Source organism: Salmo trutta, chromosome 7, assembly GCF_901001165.1.
Source record: "Salmo trutta chromosome 7, fSalTru1.1, whole genome shotgun sequence".
Taxonomy (NCBI): domain Eukaryota; kingdom Metazoa; phylum Chordata; class Actinopteri; order Salmoniformes; family Salmonidae; genus Salmo; species Salmo trutta.
The window spans coordinates 10,499,649-10,517,060 of record NC_042963.1 but is presented as its reverse complement, the minus strand read 5'-3'; the positions used below and the strand labels follow the sequence as shown (position 1 = coordinate 10,517,060).

The 17,412-nt window shown below is 41.3% G+C and overlaps 1 protein-coding gene across 1 annotated transcript; it reads left to right on the top strand.

Moving 5' to 3' along the window:
* The first annotated feature begins 10,411 nt into the window (after window positions 1-10,411).
* Window positions 10,412-17,188, top strand: pla2g15 (phospholipase A2, group XV). Its single transcript, XM_029757937.1, has 6 exons — window positions 10,412-10,773; window positions 11,979-12,135; window positions 12,999-13,117; window positions 13,242-13,340; window positions 15,768-15,992; window positions 16,145-17,188. Exons 1-6 carry the CDS (start codon window positions 10,623-10,625, stop codon window positions 16,654-16,656), a joined length of 1,263 nt encoding a protein of 420 aa, XP_029613797.1. The 5' UTR covers window positions 10,412-10,622; the 3' UTR covers window positions 16,657-17,188.
* The last annotated feature ends 224 nt before the right edge of the window (window positions 17,189-17,412 follow it).

Genomic DNA, 17,412 nt, shown 5'->3' with positions numbered 1-17,412 from the left:
TAGTTGGCTAGCTAGCACTAGCCCTACCTGGTTACTGGATATAGTCATGCTAGATAGTAGTAGCTAGTGGAAGTAAGTTGGTCCCTTCACTTGCAACAAGAGGAAGCTGTCCAGTTAGAGCTAACTGCTGCTGAAATGTCAGATTTCTCCAATACTTTCTGTAGCTAGCTCTTCTGTTGGCTAATAGTCAATAAACAGTAAGTAATGATGAACAGCAGTTACTGTAAATGGTTACCTTATCTGGCACGTTGCATAGCCAATTTAGCTATTGCTAAATGTGCAAATAGTTAAAGTTCAAAAGACAAAATAAATAAATATGGGTTGTATTTTACAATGGTGTTTGTTCTTCACGGGTCGCCCTTTTCTCGTGGCAACCGGTCACAAATCTTGCTGCTGTGATGGCACACTGCAGTACTTCACCCAGTAGATATGGGGGTTTATCAAAATTGGATGTGTGTAATCTGAGGGAAATATGTGTCTCTAATATGGTCATGCATTTGGCAGGAGGTTAGGAAGTGCAGCTCACTTTCCAACTCATTTTGTGGGACGTGTGCACATAGCCTGTCTTCTCTTGAGAGCCAGACTACAGCGGCCTTTCTCAATAGCAAGGCTATGCTCACTGAGTCTGTACATAGTCAAAGCTTTCCTTAAGTTTGGGTCAGTCACAGTGGTCAGGTATTCTGCCACTGTGTACTCTCTGTTAAGGGTCAAATAGCATTCTAGTTTGCTCAGTTTTTTTGTTAATTCTCTATCTCAAGTTGTTTTGCTGTAGACACCAATTCCATGTTGCCAGAACTACTTTATTCCCTAATACTAAACTTTGCTCACTCTTATTAAACTGCCTTTTGATTAAATCGGTTTATTTCAATGTTTAAATTTGCTTCAAGTGTGTTTTTTTACTAAAAGTTGACAGATGGCACTTGTATGGAGGAATGTGGGTGGTGGGAGAGAGTGGATACATGTTTGTAGATGGGTTTGTTTGAAGAAACTCCCTCTCACCCTACATCCCCTCCTTTTCTTGATGAGTAATACAAGTAAATGTAATTGCTGCATTTTACCTGTGATCCAAAATCAAATAAAATTGAAGTCAAAATGAGAGATTTCATGATATTGCTTTGTCTTTACACATCTATTCCCCACTGGCCAAATGCAGTCACCATTCACTTCAGCTACCATTTCCTGTTTTTAGCTCTGTTTAATTTTAAGGTCAAGCACTTTGTTTGAAATGTCAAATGTGACATACTGTATTATTATGCTTATGTATTTGTTGGTACTGTATGTACAATAAGGTCTCCAATATTCTTAAATCTGACATGGGTTGAAGTTACTATCATTAATCCTGCGTCAAGTCTCAAATATGGCTGAATTGTAGTGTATTTACTGAATAAACCCTATGTTGTACAATTATTCATCCACTAGACAGCAATGTGCTACCACCTTCAAAGAGGTACAGTGAGGGAAAAAAGTATTTGAACCCCTGCTAATTTTGTACGTTTGCCCACTGACAAAGAAATGAACAATGAGAGACAGAATAACAACGACAAAAATCCAGAAAACCGCATGTCAAAAATGTTATAAATTGATTTGCATTTTAATGAGGGAAACAAGTATTTGACCCCCTCTAAATCAGAAAGATTTCTGGCTCCCAGGTGACTTTTATATGAGCTGAGATTAGGAGCATACTCTTAAAGGGAGTGCTCCTAATCTCAGCTTGTTACCTGTATAAAAGACACCTGTCCACAGAAGCAATCAATCAATCAGATTCCAAACTCTCCACCATGGCCAAGACCAAAGAGCTCTCCAAGGATGTCAGGGACAATATTGTAGACCTACACAAGTCTGGAATGGGCTACAAGACCATCGCCAAGCAGCTTGGTGAGAAGGTAACAACAGTTGGTGCGATTATTCGCAAATGGAAGAAACACAAAATAACTGTCAATCTCCCTCGGCCTGGGGCTCCAAGCAAGATCTCACCTCGTGGATCATGAGAACGGTGAGGAATCAGTCCAGAACTACACGGGAGGATCTTGTCAATGATCTCAAGGCAGCTGGGACCATAGTCACCAAGAAAACAATTGGTAACACACTATGCCGTGAAGGACTGAAATCCAGCAGCGCCCGCAAGGTCCCCTGCTCAAGAAAGCATATATACATGCCCGTCTGAAGTTTGCCAATGAACATCTGAATGATTCAGAGGGCAACTGAGTGAAATTGTTGTGGTCAGATGAGACCAAAATGGAGCTCTTTGGCATCAACTCAACTCGCCGTGTTTGGAGGAGGAGGAATGCTGACTATGACCCCAAGAACACCATCTCCACCGTCAAACATGGAGGTGGAAACATTATGCTTTGGGGGTGTTTTTCTGCTAAGGGGACAGGACAACTTCACCGCCACAAAGGGACGATGGACGGGGCCATGTACCATCAAATCTTGGGTGAGAACCTCCTTCCCTCAGCCAGGGCATTGAAAATGGGTCGTGGATGGGTATTCAAGCATGACAATGACCCAAAACACACGGCCAAGGCAACAAAGGAGTGGCTCAAGAAGAAGCACATTAAGATCCTGGAGTGGCCAAGCCAGTCTCCAGACCTTAATCCCATAGAAAATCTGTGGAGGGAGCTGAAGGTTCGAGTTGCCAAACGTTAGCCTTGAAACCTTAATGACTTGGAGAAGATCTGCAAAGAGGAGTGGGACAAAATCCCTCCTGAGATGTGTGCAAACCTGGTGGCCAACTACAAGAAACGTCTGACCTCTGTGATTGCCAACAAGGGTTTTGCCACCAAGTACTAAGTCATGTTTTGCAGAGGGGTCAAATACTTATTTCCCTCATTAAAATGCAAATAATTTTATAACATTTTTGACATGCGTTTTTCTGGATTTTTTTGTTGTTATTCTGTCTCTCACTGTTCAAATAAACCTACCATTAAAATTATAGACTGATAATTTCTTTGTCTGTGGGCAAACATACAAAATCAGCAGGGGATTAAATACTTTTTTCCCTCACTGTATAATGTGAGTTTTTCTATTCAGCCTTCAAGTACTGAGCAAATGCCTTGTGCAAATGCCTTGTGAATATTCCTTTTTGATTGCGCAAATATTCCCATTAGTTCTCTCTGCTATAAAATAAAGATGCCACAGACATATGTTAAATACTCAAGCACTGGCTCATTGGAAGAAACAGCTATTTTATTTGTATTCAGTCAGGGTCTCATTTTACTGTTGAGAGTTAGAATAGTAGAATACACAAGGTGCAATTTCAAAAGCTGGTTGTGCATCAGCAGTTTTTATCTTTATGTCAGTCACTGACACACTTAACTAGCCCATGTCAGCTAACGTTTTTAAATTGGTCAATTAGTCTAGCGGCCCTCTACGAAAACAGCTTTTTAATGTTAAATGTCGGTCAGGATCACCCTAGACCCTATGCACTATGCAGATGAGGAGATCTGAGGTGTGTGTGTGTGAGAGAGATGAGAGGAAAGAAAGATTATTTTCACACAGCAGGAAAATAATCCTGCAGCAACAGGAAATGTGAATTATTGGGTAGATTATAATGAAATTACAAAACTTTAGATGCCTTTTTATACCTTGAATATTCAGAGAAGTAGGCCAATTGTCACAGCAATAGTAGTGGTCACAACTGAAGAGTATAGCCTACGTCTGCCTTTCAGTAAGCAGGAAAGGATGTTGGTGAAGTATACCCATACCAGTAAAAATGCTCATTTTACTGAATTGGCTGATGTAACTACATGAAGTTCATGAGGATCAGCTAAGATGCCATACTGTGCTTTTCTCCTGCAGGAACATTCAGAACTCACAGGCACACACACACACAGAATAGCTCAATTGAATATTGTTGTATGTGTAAGTACTAGCTAAGTCAGCTATTCAAAGAGCCAGGTAGGTAACCATTTAGAGTAACTGATGTTCATTATTACTCAGTCAATAAACACCATCAGCTGACAAAAGATCTAGCTAAGCTACAGTAACTACAGAAAGTAATGGAGAAATCTGACCTTTCTGCGGCAGGTAGCTCTGGCTGGGCAGCTTCATCTTGTAGCATGTTGAGGGAATAATTTACTTCCACTAGCTACTACTAGCTAGCATGACTATAGCCAGTAACCAGGTAGGGCTAGCTAGCCAGTTAGTGGAAGCCAACTTCGTTATGTTGTTGTTGAGTTTGTTCTATTGGCATGCTAACTTCATAAAAGGTTCTGCATCTTAGCTAACATGAGTATTTTTATCTTCCTGTCACACTCACACAGTCAAATCCTTTCTTTGTACTGCCAACCTAGGCTGTAAACACCCCCCCCCCAAACCCAGTGAATATTCTATGAGGAGGCGTGTGGTATAAACATAATGAATTGAATACATTGTTTTTGTTTGTTTTCCGTTATTCCATGTCCAAATTTGACAAAATAAATGACAAAAACATGTCGACTTCCGATTTTTGTTTTTTAAATTATAATTTAAAAAAAAGCAGTTTTCCATTTTTCCACTCTCCGTTTTGAGTCCGGATGTGCTCCATTCATGTTTTGTTAACATGGTCTGCGTACCTTTTGGCCAATTTATATTTCCTATTAGATGACAAAAAATAAGTAAATGGTTGTTCCTCGTTTATTTGATTTGAATCTGAAATCAAACAACACAAACGGTTTTGTTTTTTGTTTTAACACGGACCTGATCAGCCTTTGCTGGGTCATTGAAGTTTTAGATTAGATAAGAAAAAGCGTGTCCTCAGAGAGGCAATGCATTTGCAGCATACAAACTATTTTACAAAGTAACAAAGACACAATTGTCTTAATTTTGAAAATGTGGATCTATTACATGCGTAACATTTAATTCACAATACAATATGAAATGTGCCATGTTGAGATTATCACAATTATACCATATATCACTCATTTATTATGGGTGAATGAACTGTTGTAGCACTTCAACATTTGCTCAGTTCTATCCTCCTGTTTGTGTTATTCTGAGGGCACAATGTCAACTGATTTTGATTGGGTGTCCAGGGGGTAGAATAAAAAAAAATTATTTTAGTGTATCAAACAGTGTTACGGTCATATACTATTGGGGTTACCTTCTTGATTGTTTTGAGATTAAATGTTTTCTGAATTAAAGTTATTTCAGACTACTGCTGTTTGTCGGCCACTCCGATCGAATTTCGACACTTCACACATCACTACTCTAAACTTGATCTGAGGGATTTTCTTTTGGTTTGATGATTATTATCTGAAGCATCACTGCGGAGCGTTGTTTTGACCAGTTATGTTTTCATGCTATGAAACGTGCCAACAAAGGGATTTCTTTGTGGAGATAAATGTCTCAATTTCCTCATCAGGGGTAACATCACAGACCATGGTAAAGTTGGTTTGAGATTCGATATTCGTCAGACATCTGGACCTTCAAACTTCAATAGCTTGCGAACCTTGTCACAACACAACTGATAGGCTCAAACGCATTAAGAAGAACAAATTAACTTTTAATAAGGCACACCTGTTAACTGAAATGCATTCCAGGTGACTAGCTCATGAAGCTGGTTGAGAGAATACCAAGAGTGTGTAAAGCTGTCATTAAGGCAAAGGGTGGCTATATTTTGATTTGTTTTACACTTTTTTGGTTACACATGATTCCATATGTGTTATTTCATAGTTTGATGTCTTCACTATTATTCTACAATGTAGAAAATAGTACAAATAAAGAAAAAACAAACATTTTGACTGGTACTGTTTGGAAATGAGATATTTCTGTTTTCAATACATTTGCAAACAATTCTAAAAACATGTTTTCAGTTTGTCATTATGGGGTATTATGTGTAGATGGGTGAGAAAAAATATAGATTTAATCCATTTTGAATTCAGGCTGTAACGCAACAATGTGGAATAAGTCAAGGGGAACCTTTGAAAGGCACTGTGTGCTACCATCCACTCAGACCCCAGTCTCACACTTCTTGTTAGAGGTTTTGAGCATATTACTCCAGTGCTAGCCTCGCTACACTGGCCTTCTGTTAAGGCTAGGGCTGATTTCAAGGTTTTACTGTTTACCTACAAAGCATTGCATGGACTTTCTCCTTCTTATCGCTTTGATTTGGTCCTACTGTACATAATGTATCTACACGTACACTATGATTACAAGACGCAGGCCTCCTTTTTGTCCCTATAATTTCAAAGGAAACAGCTGGAGGCAGGGCTTTCTCCTATAGAGCTCCTATTTTATGGAATGGTGTGCCGATCCATGTGAGAGAAGCAGACTCGGTCTCAACCTTTAAGTCTTGACCGAAGATGTATCTCTTCAGTAGGTCCTATGATTGAGTGGCTCAGGGGTGCAAAGGTGAATGACATGGCACTTGCAAGAGGAACCACCCTTTCTGTCTCTGCCTGGCCGGCTCCCCACTCTCTCCTGGGATTCTCTGACCCTATTACGGAGGCTGAGTCACTGGCCTGCTGGCGCTCTCCCATGCCGTTCCTACGAGGGCGCATCAGATTATGCCAGGCTTTGTTCACTATACTCGACTACCTTGGGTGGGTTGAGTCACTGACGTAATCTTCCTGTCCTGTTTTGCGCCCCCTAGGGGTAGTGGGGTGTGGGAGATCGTCCTCGGTTATACTCAACCTTATCTCATGGTAGTAAGTTAGTAGTCTGTTGATTTCCCTTGAGTGGTGTGGGGGCTGTGCTTTGGCAAAGATGGGTGTTGCTTATCATGCCTGATTTGCACTGTCCGGGAGTAATTTTGGAAGGGGCCACAGTGTTGCCCAATCCCCCTGTCTCTGTCCCCAGTGTCTATGTTGCAATAGCTTATGTGTCGGGGGATATGGTCAGTCTGTCCTATCTGGTATACTGTGTGATCTTAGGCATGCTCCCGCTGATCTTCCTCTATCTCTCTGTTTCTCTGTCTCTCTCTCTCTCACACACACACAGTGATTTTATTGTTGTATATTGTTGTACATTTCTCATTCTAGGTAGAACTGTCTGCAAGGTTTCTACCTAGCACCAAATGTGGTTCCCCTGTAGGGACATGCAGAAGTATGTTCTACTTAGTACATGTTTTCCTAAGAGTGTACAACAATAATTCACTCTCCTTTGTCATTCAGTTCTTGTGTTGTGATGAGTTCAGTGTGTTGCTTCAATTATGTTATTTGTCATAGCTGGTCAAATGTTTTGTTAAATGAAATTGAATATTTAAATCCAGTTTCTAGCGGTATATTTCTCTTTCTTTTCAAAGTTTCTAATGTGATGATAAATGTGTCCCATGATTTAACTGGCGGGAATAGACCCATCTTTTTTGATGCCAATGAACATCCTGATTTATCAAAACAGTTATTGAAGGATGACTGTTTTGATAAAGTGCGAGTGTTACGAAGGGGGGGTGGGGGTCAACTGCGTGTGCTAGATCACGAAAGGAGGGGGTGCGGGGAGGGGGGATTATTTAAGATCATTTTTAAAGAGGTAGAGTTTCAGATGTTTTTTTGGAAGATGGGCAGGGACTCTGCTGTCCTAGATTAAGGGGAATGCTGGTACCACCATTGGGGTGCCAGGACAGAGAAGAGAGTTCCGGAGGAGCGGGGTGACATGGGAGAATTTGGTAAGGCTGAATACCAGGCAGGATGCGGCCTTCTGGATAAATTGCAGGGGTTTGATGGCACAAGCAGGGAGCCCAGCCAACAGCGAGTTGCAGTAGTCCAGACGGGAGATGACAAGTGCTTGGATTAGGACCTGCGCTGCTTCCTGTATGAGGTAGGGTCGTACTCTAAGGATGTTGTAGAGCATGAACTTGCAGGAGCGAGTCACTGCTTTGACGTTTGCATAGAACGCCAGGTTGTTGTCCACGGTCACGCCAAGGTTCTTTGCACTCTGGCAGGGGGACACCATGGATTTGTCAACTGTGATGGAGAGCTGGCAGGCCTTACCCGGGAGGAACAGCAGCTCCATCTTGTTAAGGTTGAGCTTGAGGTGTTGGGCCGACATCCAAGCTGAGATATCAGCCAGGCATGCAGAGATGTGTGTTGCCACCTGGATGTCAGAAGGGGGGAAGGAGAAAAGTAGTTGAGTGTCATCCACATAGCAATGTTAGGAGAGACCATGTGTGGATATGACAGAGCTGATTGAGAGAAGAGGATAGGGTCAGAACCGAGCCCTGGGGGACACCAGTAGTGAGAGTAGTTGGTGCAGACACAGATCCTCTCCACGTCACCTGGTAGGAGTGCCCTGCAGGGTAGGATGCAATTCAAGAGTGTCCAGAGCCTGAGGCGCCCAGCCCAGAGCCTGAGGAGCCCAGCCCTAAGAGGGTGGAGAGGAGGATCTGATGGTTCACGGTGTCAAAGGCAGCGGACAGATCTAGGATGATGAGAACAGAGGAGAGAAAGTCAGCTATGGCAGTGCAGAGAGTCTCCGTGACACAAAGAACAACAGTCTCGGTTGAGTGACCCGTCTTGAAGCGTGACTGGTTAGGGTCAAGAAGATCGTTCTGAGAGAGATAGCGAGAGAGTTGGTCACAGACAGCACGGTCAAATGTTTTGGAAAGAAAAGAAAGAAGGGATACCGGCCTGTAGTTTTTGACGTCAGAGTCGAGTGTTGGTTTCTTGAGGAAATATATCCAGAGTCGGACATTTTGACGTCAGAGGGGATTGGCAAAAAGTGGTTGACAAAAAATAAATATAAAAAAAAAGAATAGGAATCATTTTATGAGAAAACTAAAGGGTGTGCAACATGTCTCTCTATATAAGGAATAATGGACAGTTGAAATTAGATTGGTAAATCACATGGTTGAAAAGCTACGGAAATTCTCAATTTGTTTATATTTATATAAAATCTTGTAAGCGCTTTATAGGACAACGAAAGGGTGTACAATGTGTTTCCGTAGCCTGTGAACAATACAAACTTGGTTTAAGGTGCCTAGGTCATGTGATGAAGTAGCTATTGAAATTCTAAGTAAAACATGTAATTAATAAATTAAGGTAAAGGAAAATGTAAATTAAAATCAGAAAACCATAGAGGGTGTCCCTACCCACTGAACAGTTGGTTTGAGGTGTCTAGGTCATGTGATCAAGGAGCTGTTGAAATGTAATTGATTTTTATATATATATATATTTTAAATATAGGAATAATTTGATGAGAAAACTAAAGGGTATGCCACATGCCTCTCTGTATGAGGGATAATGGACAGCTGAAATGAGGTTGGTGGACAGAGAAAATGGGTTTCCAGGAGGTGGAGGAGAGGTACCTATGACAGACTGGTCCAATAATGCATTTGTTATTGGACCTCGTTTTTTGGACAAGGAGGTAAATTGGGAAATCCATTTTTACTATCAAGGGCTGTGAAGAAAGCAGTGGGAAAGGTGGATTCAATCAAGGTGACTAGAAGAAGCCTTGTTTTGGTTAATTGTGTTGATGAAGAATAGAAGAAGCGTGCACTGGATCTGGCCAAATTGCCCACATCAGAAGTAACCTGTGTTGATCTTCGGAGCAGGGCGCCTGCCAAAGGAGTTATAGCTGGAGTCTCGTTAGATATAATGTAGATGACGAGTACCTTATTCAGAAAGTGGTCAGTACACGTCACCTGACCTGTATGGTAAATGGAAGGAAGGAGAAAAGCTACTATTGTTGTTAAGGGAGATTCTACATGTGAACATGTGAAGCTTGGCTATATGAGGTATGCTGTGAGAGTATTTGTGTCCAAACCACTACAGTGTGGGAATTGTAAAATATATGGTCATGTGTCAAATGTTTGGAGATGGGAGAAATATGGTATTGAAGAATCTTTGAATGGAAAATGTTGCAAATGTGGTGGGGATCTTACTCCAAAGTTCCTTGAGTTAACCTGTTAGGGTGAAAAAGGTGAGGTGTCAAGGAGCAGGGCTGTACAGCAGATTTCCTATATGGAGGCGATGAAGAGAGTCGAAGGGGCAAGAGGCCACAGTGTTGAAGAAGATATGGAGGTGGATGCATTTCTGGCCACAGTGATTAATTGTACAGCAGTGTCCAAGAAGCTGGACATCATTATATCTGCAGCCGAGAAGTTTTGGGGGCTCCAAGACTTCACGGCAGAAGCACTGCAAGGACTATTGTAGCTTGGAAATGTCCTGCCCTCACAGGAGTCTTCTGAGCCTGTGAAGGGACCTGATTATAGTTTGTTGTTTTTTTGTTACAGAAAAGCAGGTTGATTTTGTTTAGTAAAAAAATTGTTTAATAGTTTGTATGATATATATTTTTTAAATGCATCCACATTATTTCCTTTTTGGGATCCTTATTATCCACTAGCACAGTAGGTGGCATAATGCACATTCAATTGTTGCAAACATTATTATATTATAGAAGAAATTAGGTTGCTAAGTCACTTGGTGTAAGAGCTCTTGAAACGTGAATATTGTGATCATGCACTTTGTTGAAGATCCCTGGGTGCCAGGCTGCCTACACCATTGCCATGTGATTATGACACTCAGGTCAGAATCGGTAAAATAAGACCTGTGCAATGTTATACACCCTTTGTACTTCACAAAAGAGACCAATCTGAGGTGTGTAGCTCAAATCGTTCGCCAGCTATTGAAGTTTGGAGGTCCGAATGTCTGGCGAATAGCGAATCTCAAGCCAACTTTTCCAGGGTGGGGAACTAGTGTTATGAGTGAATGGGAGAAATGGTACCCCGTGGGTTGACTAGCCCAGCGCTCTTCCAGCTGTGTTTGTTGATGATTTTGGTACCATACATCAAAGGCAGAACATTTGAGAAATGTCTCCCGGGGAATACATGTCGATCCGAAAAACCTCCAGTAGTCCTAAGTAAGTGGCCATTGTTTATCCTTGATGTATAACGTTAGCTAGCTAGCTCTTCTATTTTCATCTGTTCATTATTGTGAAACAGATTGTCAGACAGCTAACAAGGCTAGTTAGGATAAACTCTTGCGTCCAAAAAAAAAAGAAACTCATGCGTCATGTTTCTCAATCTTTTTTTTTTTACATGTTCCCGAGTTGAACCGTGTATTCTTTCTTTACATAAAGGGGCTAAAAAAAATAGCTAATATACAAATCAACTAAACTGTTGTTGGTCGATGCATGCTTAATAAGGCTACATTGTTGTCTATAACTTTACAATGTAGCATCTGTCTCCAATTGTTTCAAATGGAACTTAATTTGACTTGGACATTTTGTTTCCCATGCGCTACAATGTATCTAGCGACCGGTATATCCACTATGTAACAGAAATGTAACCACATTGTAGTAATTCTGTTTTCTGTCATTGAGAACAGAAAATGATCCGTCCTGTCACCTTTTTAATTATATTCAGTTATACAGTTAATCATGAAAATAATTATAGCAGCCTATAAATTAGTAGTATGATTTGTATGTTTCAACAAAGGTTGTCTCACTGCCTTATCTAGAGTATGGCAAGTTACAACATTTAACGGTACCCTAGCAGTATTTGTAAGTCTACATGCATGTGATAGCAGTCAGTAAAGTTTGCCCTAGGTCAGTGTTTCTCAAACTCTGTGCACGTCTCGGTTTTTGCCCTAGCACTGCTGATACAAATCATCAAGCTTTGATTATTTTAATCAGCTGTGGGGCATGGGGCATAAACCAAAACGTGGACCTCTTGGGGTCCCAAGGACTGAGTTTGGGAAATGCTGCCCTAGGGTTTCCTTTCTGGTTTCAGCTTTTAACTTGTGGTTGACTCAGGGTCACAAAGGGTTGTATGTAATCACAGACTCACATGTTGAAATTTAAATCTGGCAGGTTTTCAGTGATTTACCACTAATCTCTACATTCCCCCCCACCAACCATGAGTTTGTTTCAAATAGTTCCAGAAATGGGGTTTAATGAGGGGGGCTGGTAGGAAAAGATGGGTGGGGTACACTCAGTGGTTTTTCTAGTACATTGGGCTAATAAATAGTAACTGATCACCTTTATCACACTCTAAATTGATAATGTTTTTGATTGGCCATCCAGTCTTTGATTGGACATCCTTGTCATATTGTCTTGTCCCACAGTTCCTGGGGACCTGGGGAACCAGCTGGAGGCCAAGCTGGACAAGCCCAGTGTGGTTCACTACATCTGCTATAAAAAGACTGACGTCTACTTCACATTATGGCTCAACCTGGAACTGCTGGTGCCGGTGGCCATTGACTGCTGGATTGACAACATAAGGTTAGTGCTTAGTGTTGCGTGAGGTGGAAAATAGGGTGATTGGGCCAAGGAGGGGTTGGGGGTATCTGATTTAATATGAGCTCTGTATAAACCTACAGTCAGCATCTCTACTGGCAACTTGATATTAATAATAAAATAATTGTAATACTATTACGTAGCTGGCTGGGTAGGCATGAGAGAGAGGGATCTGTTTTTCTAGACAAGGATCTGTTTTTCTGTAGCCAAGGTTGAATAGGTTATCTTCTGACCATTGAATAAACTGACCTTTGAATCCCCTTTGTAATCAATATGTTTTCAACAATTAGTCGGTCTCTCAGAGCGTATAGTTCATTTAATAGTGAAGCCATAGTTTACAACCAGTTGGGTCTTTTCTCCCCAATTAGGACTAGTTCCTCTTGAAATGCAGAAATTCTACTGAAAAATTATTCAGATGGGTCGCTAACCAAGTAACTACATGTCATTGTGCCGTTGCTTTATTCCAGGAACAACTAATGAATTAAGGGAAGAAGTGAAAGTTTCCAATTCTGTCCCATATCTTCACAATACTTATATTGTAAACTGTAATGTCATTGTAATTAAAGGTAGACTCAGCTAAATGACTGCCATGAGCAGCACTGCAGATATTGAGATGAGCGAGATGCAACACTTTGCTCTCACACTATCTGTGCCTGTGCAAGGGTTTGCTTCATGCTATTACAGCACGCTAGCCACGGGACCAAAAACAGCAGAGAAGTTGAGCCTTGCGCGTCAACGCTCTTAGTAGTTTTGGAAATTTACCCACTATGCTGTTTTTCTGCATCCACATCATATCGCAGAGTCAATCTTGAACTTTTCTAATATTCTGGGATGTCTGTCTGCATTAGACTGATTTATAACCGTACAACAAGGCAGACAGAAGCACCTCCGGGGGTAGATGTCAGAGTGCCTGGCTTTGGACAGACCTTCCCTCTGGAATACCTTGACCCTAGCAAGGGCGATGTTGGTGAGTGGACCCATCACCCTAGTGTGCCTAAAGTATCTATTCAACAGTCTCCCTAATAGTGTGCGAGTATGTAGGTCTTTGCTTGTGTGTGGGTTTAACTAAGCTACTATTGTTTTTGTTGCAGGTATGTATTTCTTCACCATAGTGCAGGCACTGGTGGAGTGGGGATACACCAGAGATGACGATGTTCGAGGAGCTCCGTATGACTGGCGTAAAGCTCCAAGTAAATCAGTCTCTTTTCATTCTCTTACACACACATTTTAATGTAGATGCATGTCTGTCAAATAAACATTTGTGGTCTGATGAACAGAGCTTGGTCTTTGGATGGATTGTATGTCCTTGCAAGGAGCTAGCAATGTTATTGACACCACCTAGAACTCTCAAACTCAACTCTGGACCTCGAAGCCAGTCCCACTGCTTTTTTTTTAAATTGGTCCCCTCTAATCAGAGACTCATTTAGACCTGGGACAACAGGTGGGTGCAATTAATTATCAGGTAGAACAGAGAAGCAGCAGGCTCTGGATCTTGTAGGGTATAGGGATAGCCCCCTTTTTTCAATTTTCGCCTAAAATGACATACCCAAATCTAACTGCCTGTAGCAAGGATATGCATATTCTTGGTACCATTTCAAAGGAAACACTTTGAAGTTTGTGGAAATGTGAATTCAATGTAGGCGAATATAACAATAGATCTGGTAGAAGAAAATACAAAGAAAGAAACAACCTTTTTTTACCACCATCTTTGAAATGCAACAGAAAGGTCCCACATCTAGCCATCACTCTGGTTGTAATTCCGATGGTATCCACAAGATGGCAGCAGTGTATGTGCAAAGTTTCAGACGGATACCTTGAAGTATAAGCAAACTACATGACATTTAGTGTGAAGTCACCCAGGTACATTTGGGCAAATTGTGAAGGAGACATTTACATTCACATTACATTTTTCTGCAAGAATATCATCAAATACTTGGACTTTGATTTAGCTTTTCCAGTATTAGTAGCCATATTATAAGTTCAACATTTGCAAAACACCCAGTTTTCATATATTCACAACTCCATATTCTTAATTTTTGTCCAAAAGGAAAAGGCTTGCTGTCGCACAAGGTTAGCAGCTATATTTTGCGAGACACAGGGTTTCCAGATACTCCCGTAAAGCCCAGCTCATTGGCCATCTAGCTAGCTTTGTTGGACCCCGATTGGTGCTAATTTGACAGTCGATCAAATGAAGACCGCCTGCGTCATCGGCGTGCCATGAAGGCGTCGCTCTCTGACCAAATTGTCCTATAGGATATACTACACCCCTAATGATATAGTGAAGTCTGGTAACGTTCTAGGATCTCTGAGGAATAAATATGAACATGATTTGACTAGTTGAAACAACGTTTAGGGTTAGATTTTCACAGATTCCTTTCTTTGCAAATTGAACGAGTGGAAATACAAAGTCGATCGTGCATGCTATATGGACCGTTTTAGGATATGAAAAAGGATTTTATCTAACAAAACAACACTCCATGTTATTTCTGGGACCCTTTGGATGAAAAATCAGAGCAAGATTTCAGAATGTAAGTACACATTTCACCTTCAGAGGTGAATTTATCAAACCTATCGCGGTGAAAAGTGTTTTGTTGTTAGGAGCTCTCAAACAATAACATGGTATTTTTTTGCAGTATTAGTTACTTTAAATTGGACAGTGCGGTTATATTAACAAAAATGTAAGCTTTCAGCTGATATAAGACACTTATCTGTACCGACATTTGTTGTTTCTCTAAAATCTGCGATTGTGACGAGGCGCTGCAAGATTTACAACTGTCCCGTTGACGGGACGCCTATCCCTAAGAAGTAAGAGTTGTAAGAGTTAAATGCCCTAGACTAGAGTCTAAGGGCCCGTGGCTGGGTTTCTACTAAACTAACATATGGAATTGTTTTAAGATGGACATACCAAGGATAATTTAGCTATTTGATTTTGAATTTTAGGACCCCTGTAGGAATAAAAAATATATATTTTACACACTCTACCGTTCAAAAGTTTGGGGTCACTTAGAAATGTCATTGTTGTTTAAAGAAAAGCATTTTTTTTTGTCCAATAAAATAACATCAAATTGATCAGAAATGCAGTGTAGAGACAGGTAAAGAAGCCAGATGTGGAGGTCCTGGGCTGGCTTGGTTACACGTGGTCTGCGGTTGTGTGGCCGGTTGGACATATTGCAAAATTCTCTAAAATAACGTTGGAGGTGACTTATGGTACAGAAATTAACATTAAATTCTCTGGCAACAGCTCTGGTGGACATTCCCTCTCAACTTGAGATTTTAGAGTGGCCTTTTATTGTCCCCAGCAGAAGGTGCACCTGTGTAATGATCATGCTGTTTAATCAGTTTCTTGTTATGCCACACCTGTCAGGTGGATGGATTATCTTGGAAAAGGATAAATGCTCACTAACAGGGATGTAAACTAATTTGTGCACATATGAGAGAAATATGCTTTTTGTGCTTATGGAACATTTGTGATCTTTTATTTCAGCTCATGAAACATGGAACCAACACTTTACATGCTGCGTTTTATATTTTTGTTCTGTATATATTATTATAACAATATTTAATCTCAGTAGTTTGGAATGATCAGTCTCATGCATGTTTTCCCCCGTTTTTAACAGATGAGAACAAAGCCTACTTTTTGAGACTGCAACATATGATTGAGGAGATGGCCGTGAAGGCTAGGGGTCCGGTTGTCCTGGTGGCCCACAGCATGGGGAACATGTACACCCTGTATTTCCTGAACCATCAGCCCCAGGCCTGGAAGGATCGCTACATCAAGGCCTTTGTGTCCCTGGGTGCACCTTGGGCTGGTGTGGCTAAAACCCTGAGAGTTGTTGCTACTGGTTAGTGTTTGCATATGCTTTTCTGCATGAATTAAATAGGTGTCAGAACCACAATAGTAAAGTTACTGTGGGCTGCATACGATTTGTAATGTTTAGCAACCATGTATTTTATATCTACACTATTGCATTGGTTTATGTCTCTTTCCTTGCAGGTGATAATAACCGTATCCCAGTCATCAGTTCACTAAAGATCCGCTCACAGCAGCGCTCTGCAGTCTCAACCACATGGCTGTTCCCATACGCACATTCCTGGCCTGCTGACAAGGTGCTAATCCAAACACCCACCACCAACTACACAGTGAAGGACTACCAACGCTTCTTCAAGGATATCGACTTTGAAGATGGCTGGGAGATGCGTCAAGACACTGAACCACTGGTCAGTGCACTGGAGCCCCCTGGGGTGGCCATACACTGTCTTTATGGCAGCGGAGTGCCCACAGCGGAGGGTTTTCTCTACACCAACTTTTCTGATTCAGACCCCACACTGATTCTCGGAGATGGGGATGGGACAGTCAACCTGCTGAGTGCCACCCAGTGCAAGCGTTGGATAGGCCACCAGACTCAGCCTGTCCATATGCTTGAACTGGAGGGTAACGAGCATGTGGCCATGTTGCTCAACTTTACCACAGTAGCCTACATCAAGACTGTGCTCTTTGGCCCTTGAGCGACCTTAACTAACTACTGCCCCTCGGCTTGCTGTCTTAAGTGACAAATTCACAAAGATGAAGAACGAGGATAGTACAAAGAGAGAACTGATAGGCATTTGGACACATGACGGTCTCAGAACCTGAAGAGAAATTGATGACGGCACTGAAAATGTTTTATCCTATTTTATTTTTAATTATCCCCTCAGCAGACGATTGCTGTTTTTCCAAATGTTTCCTATGTTAATTGATCATATTTGTAAAGGTCTTTCCCAGTTAACTCAGATTACCAGGTTGTTTCCTGTTGTGCTGAACCAAAAACTGTTTACTAGGTGAATTAGCAGTATGTCCAATATTGAGCAGTGATGAATGAATAAAATCAGGGTCTTGTTGTCGAGGCTGGATTGCTTACAGGACAGGGAGACGTGGTCTGTTCAGCTTGATTGTAACTATGCCATTGCGCTATGGTTGGACTTGAACAATTATATTGCTGGAACTATCATGATCTGTGTGTTGTGACGATTAAGTAAAATATAATGTTAAACATTGCATTAAGCCGGCCTTCTGTGTGAGCTCTTATTAAAGTAATAAGGGGTGACACTCAATATTAGTCTCATCATAGGTTCCTCTTCCCTAGTCTCTTCTCACATCTGCTGTGGAGCGTGCCTGCAGAGCGCCTAGAGTCTGGCAAAAACTAACTACCTCTTCCCCTCGGTCTTAACACATCTACTTTCATGGATCAAACAGGATCTACCATATGAACATGCAACACTTAA

Bases quoted from the DNA above. Each gene is read 5' to 3' on its own strand.
- pla2g15 (XM_029757937.1), top strand. From the start codon at position 10,623: ATGGGAGAAATGGTACCCCGTGGGTTGACTAGCCCAGCGCTCTTCCAG. The intron at 10,774-11,978 runs GTAAGTGGCCAT...CTTGTCCCACAG, and splicing joins AAAACCTCCAGTAGTCCTAA to TTCCTGGGGACCTGGGGAAC. The intron at 15,993-16,144 runs GTTAGTGTTTGC...CTTTCCTTGCAG, and splicing joins CCTGAGAGTTGTTGCTACTG to GTGATAATAACCGTATCCCA.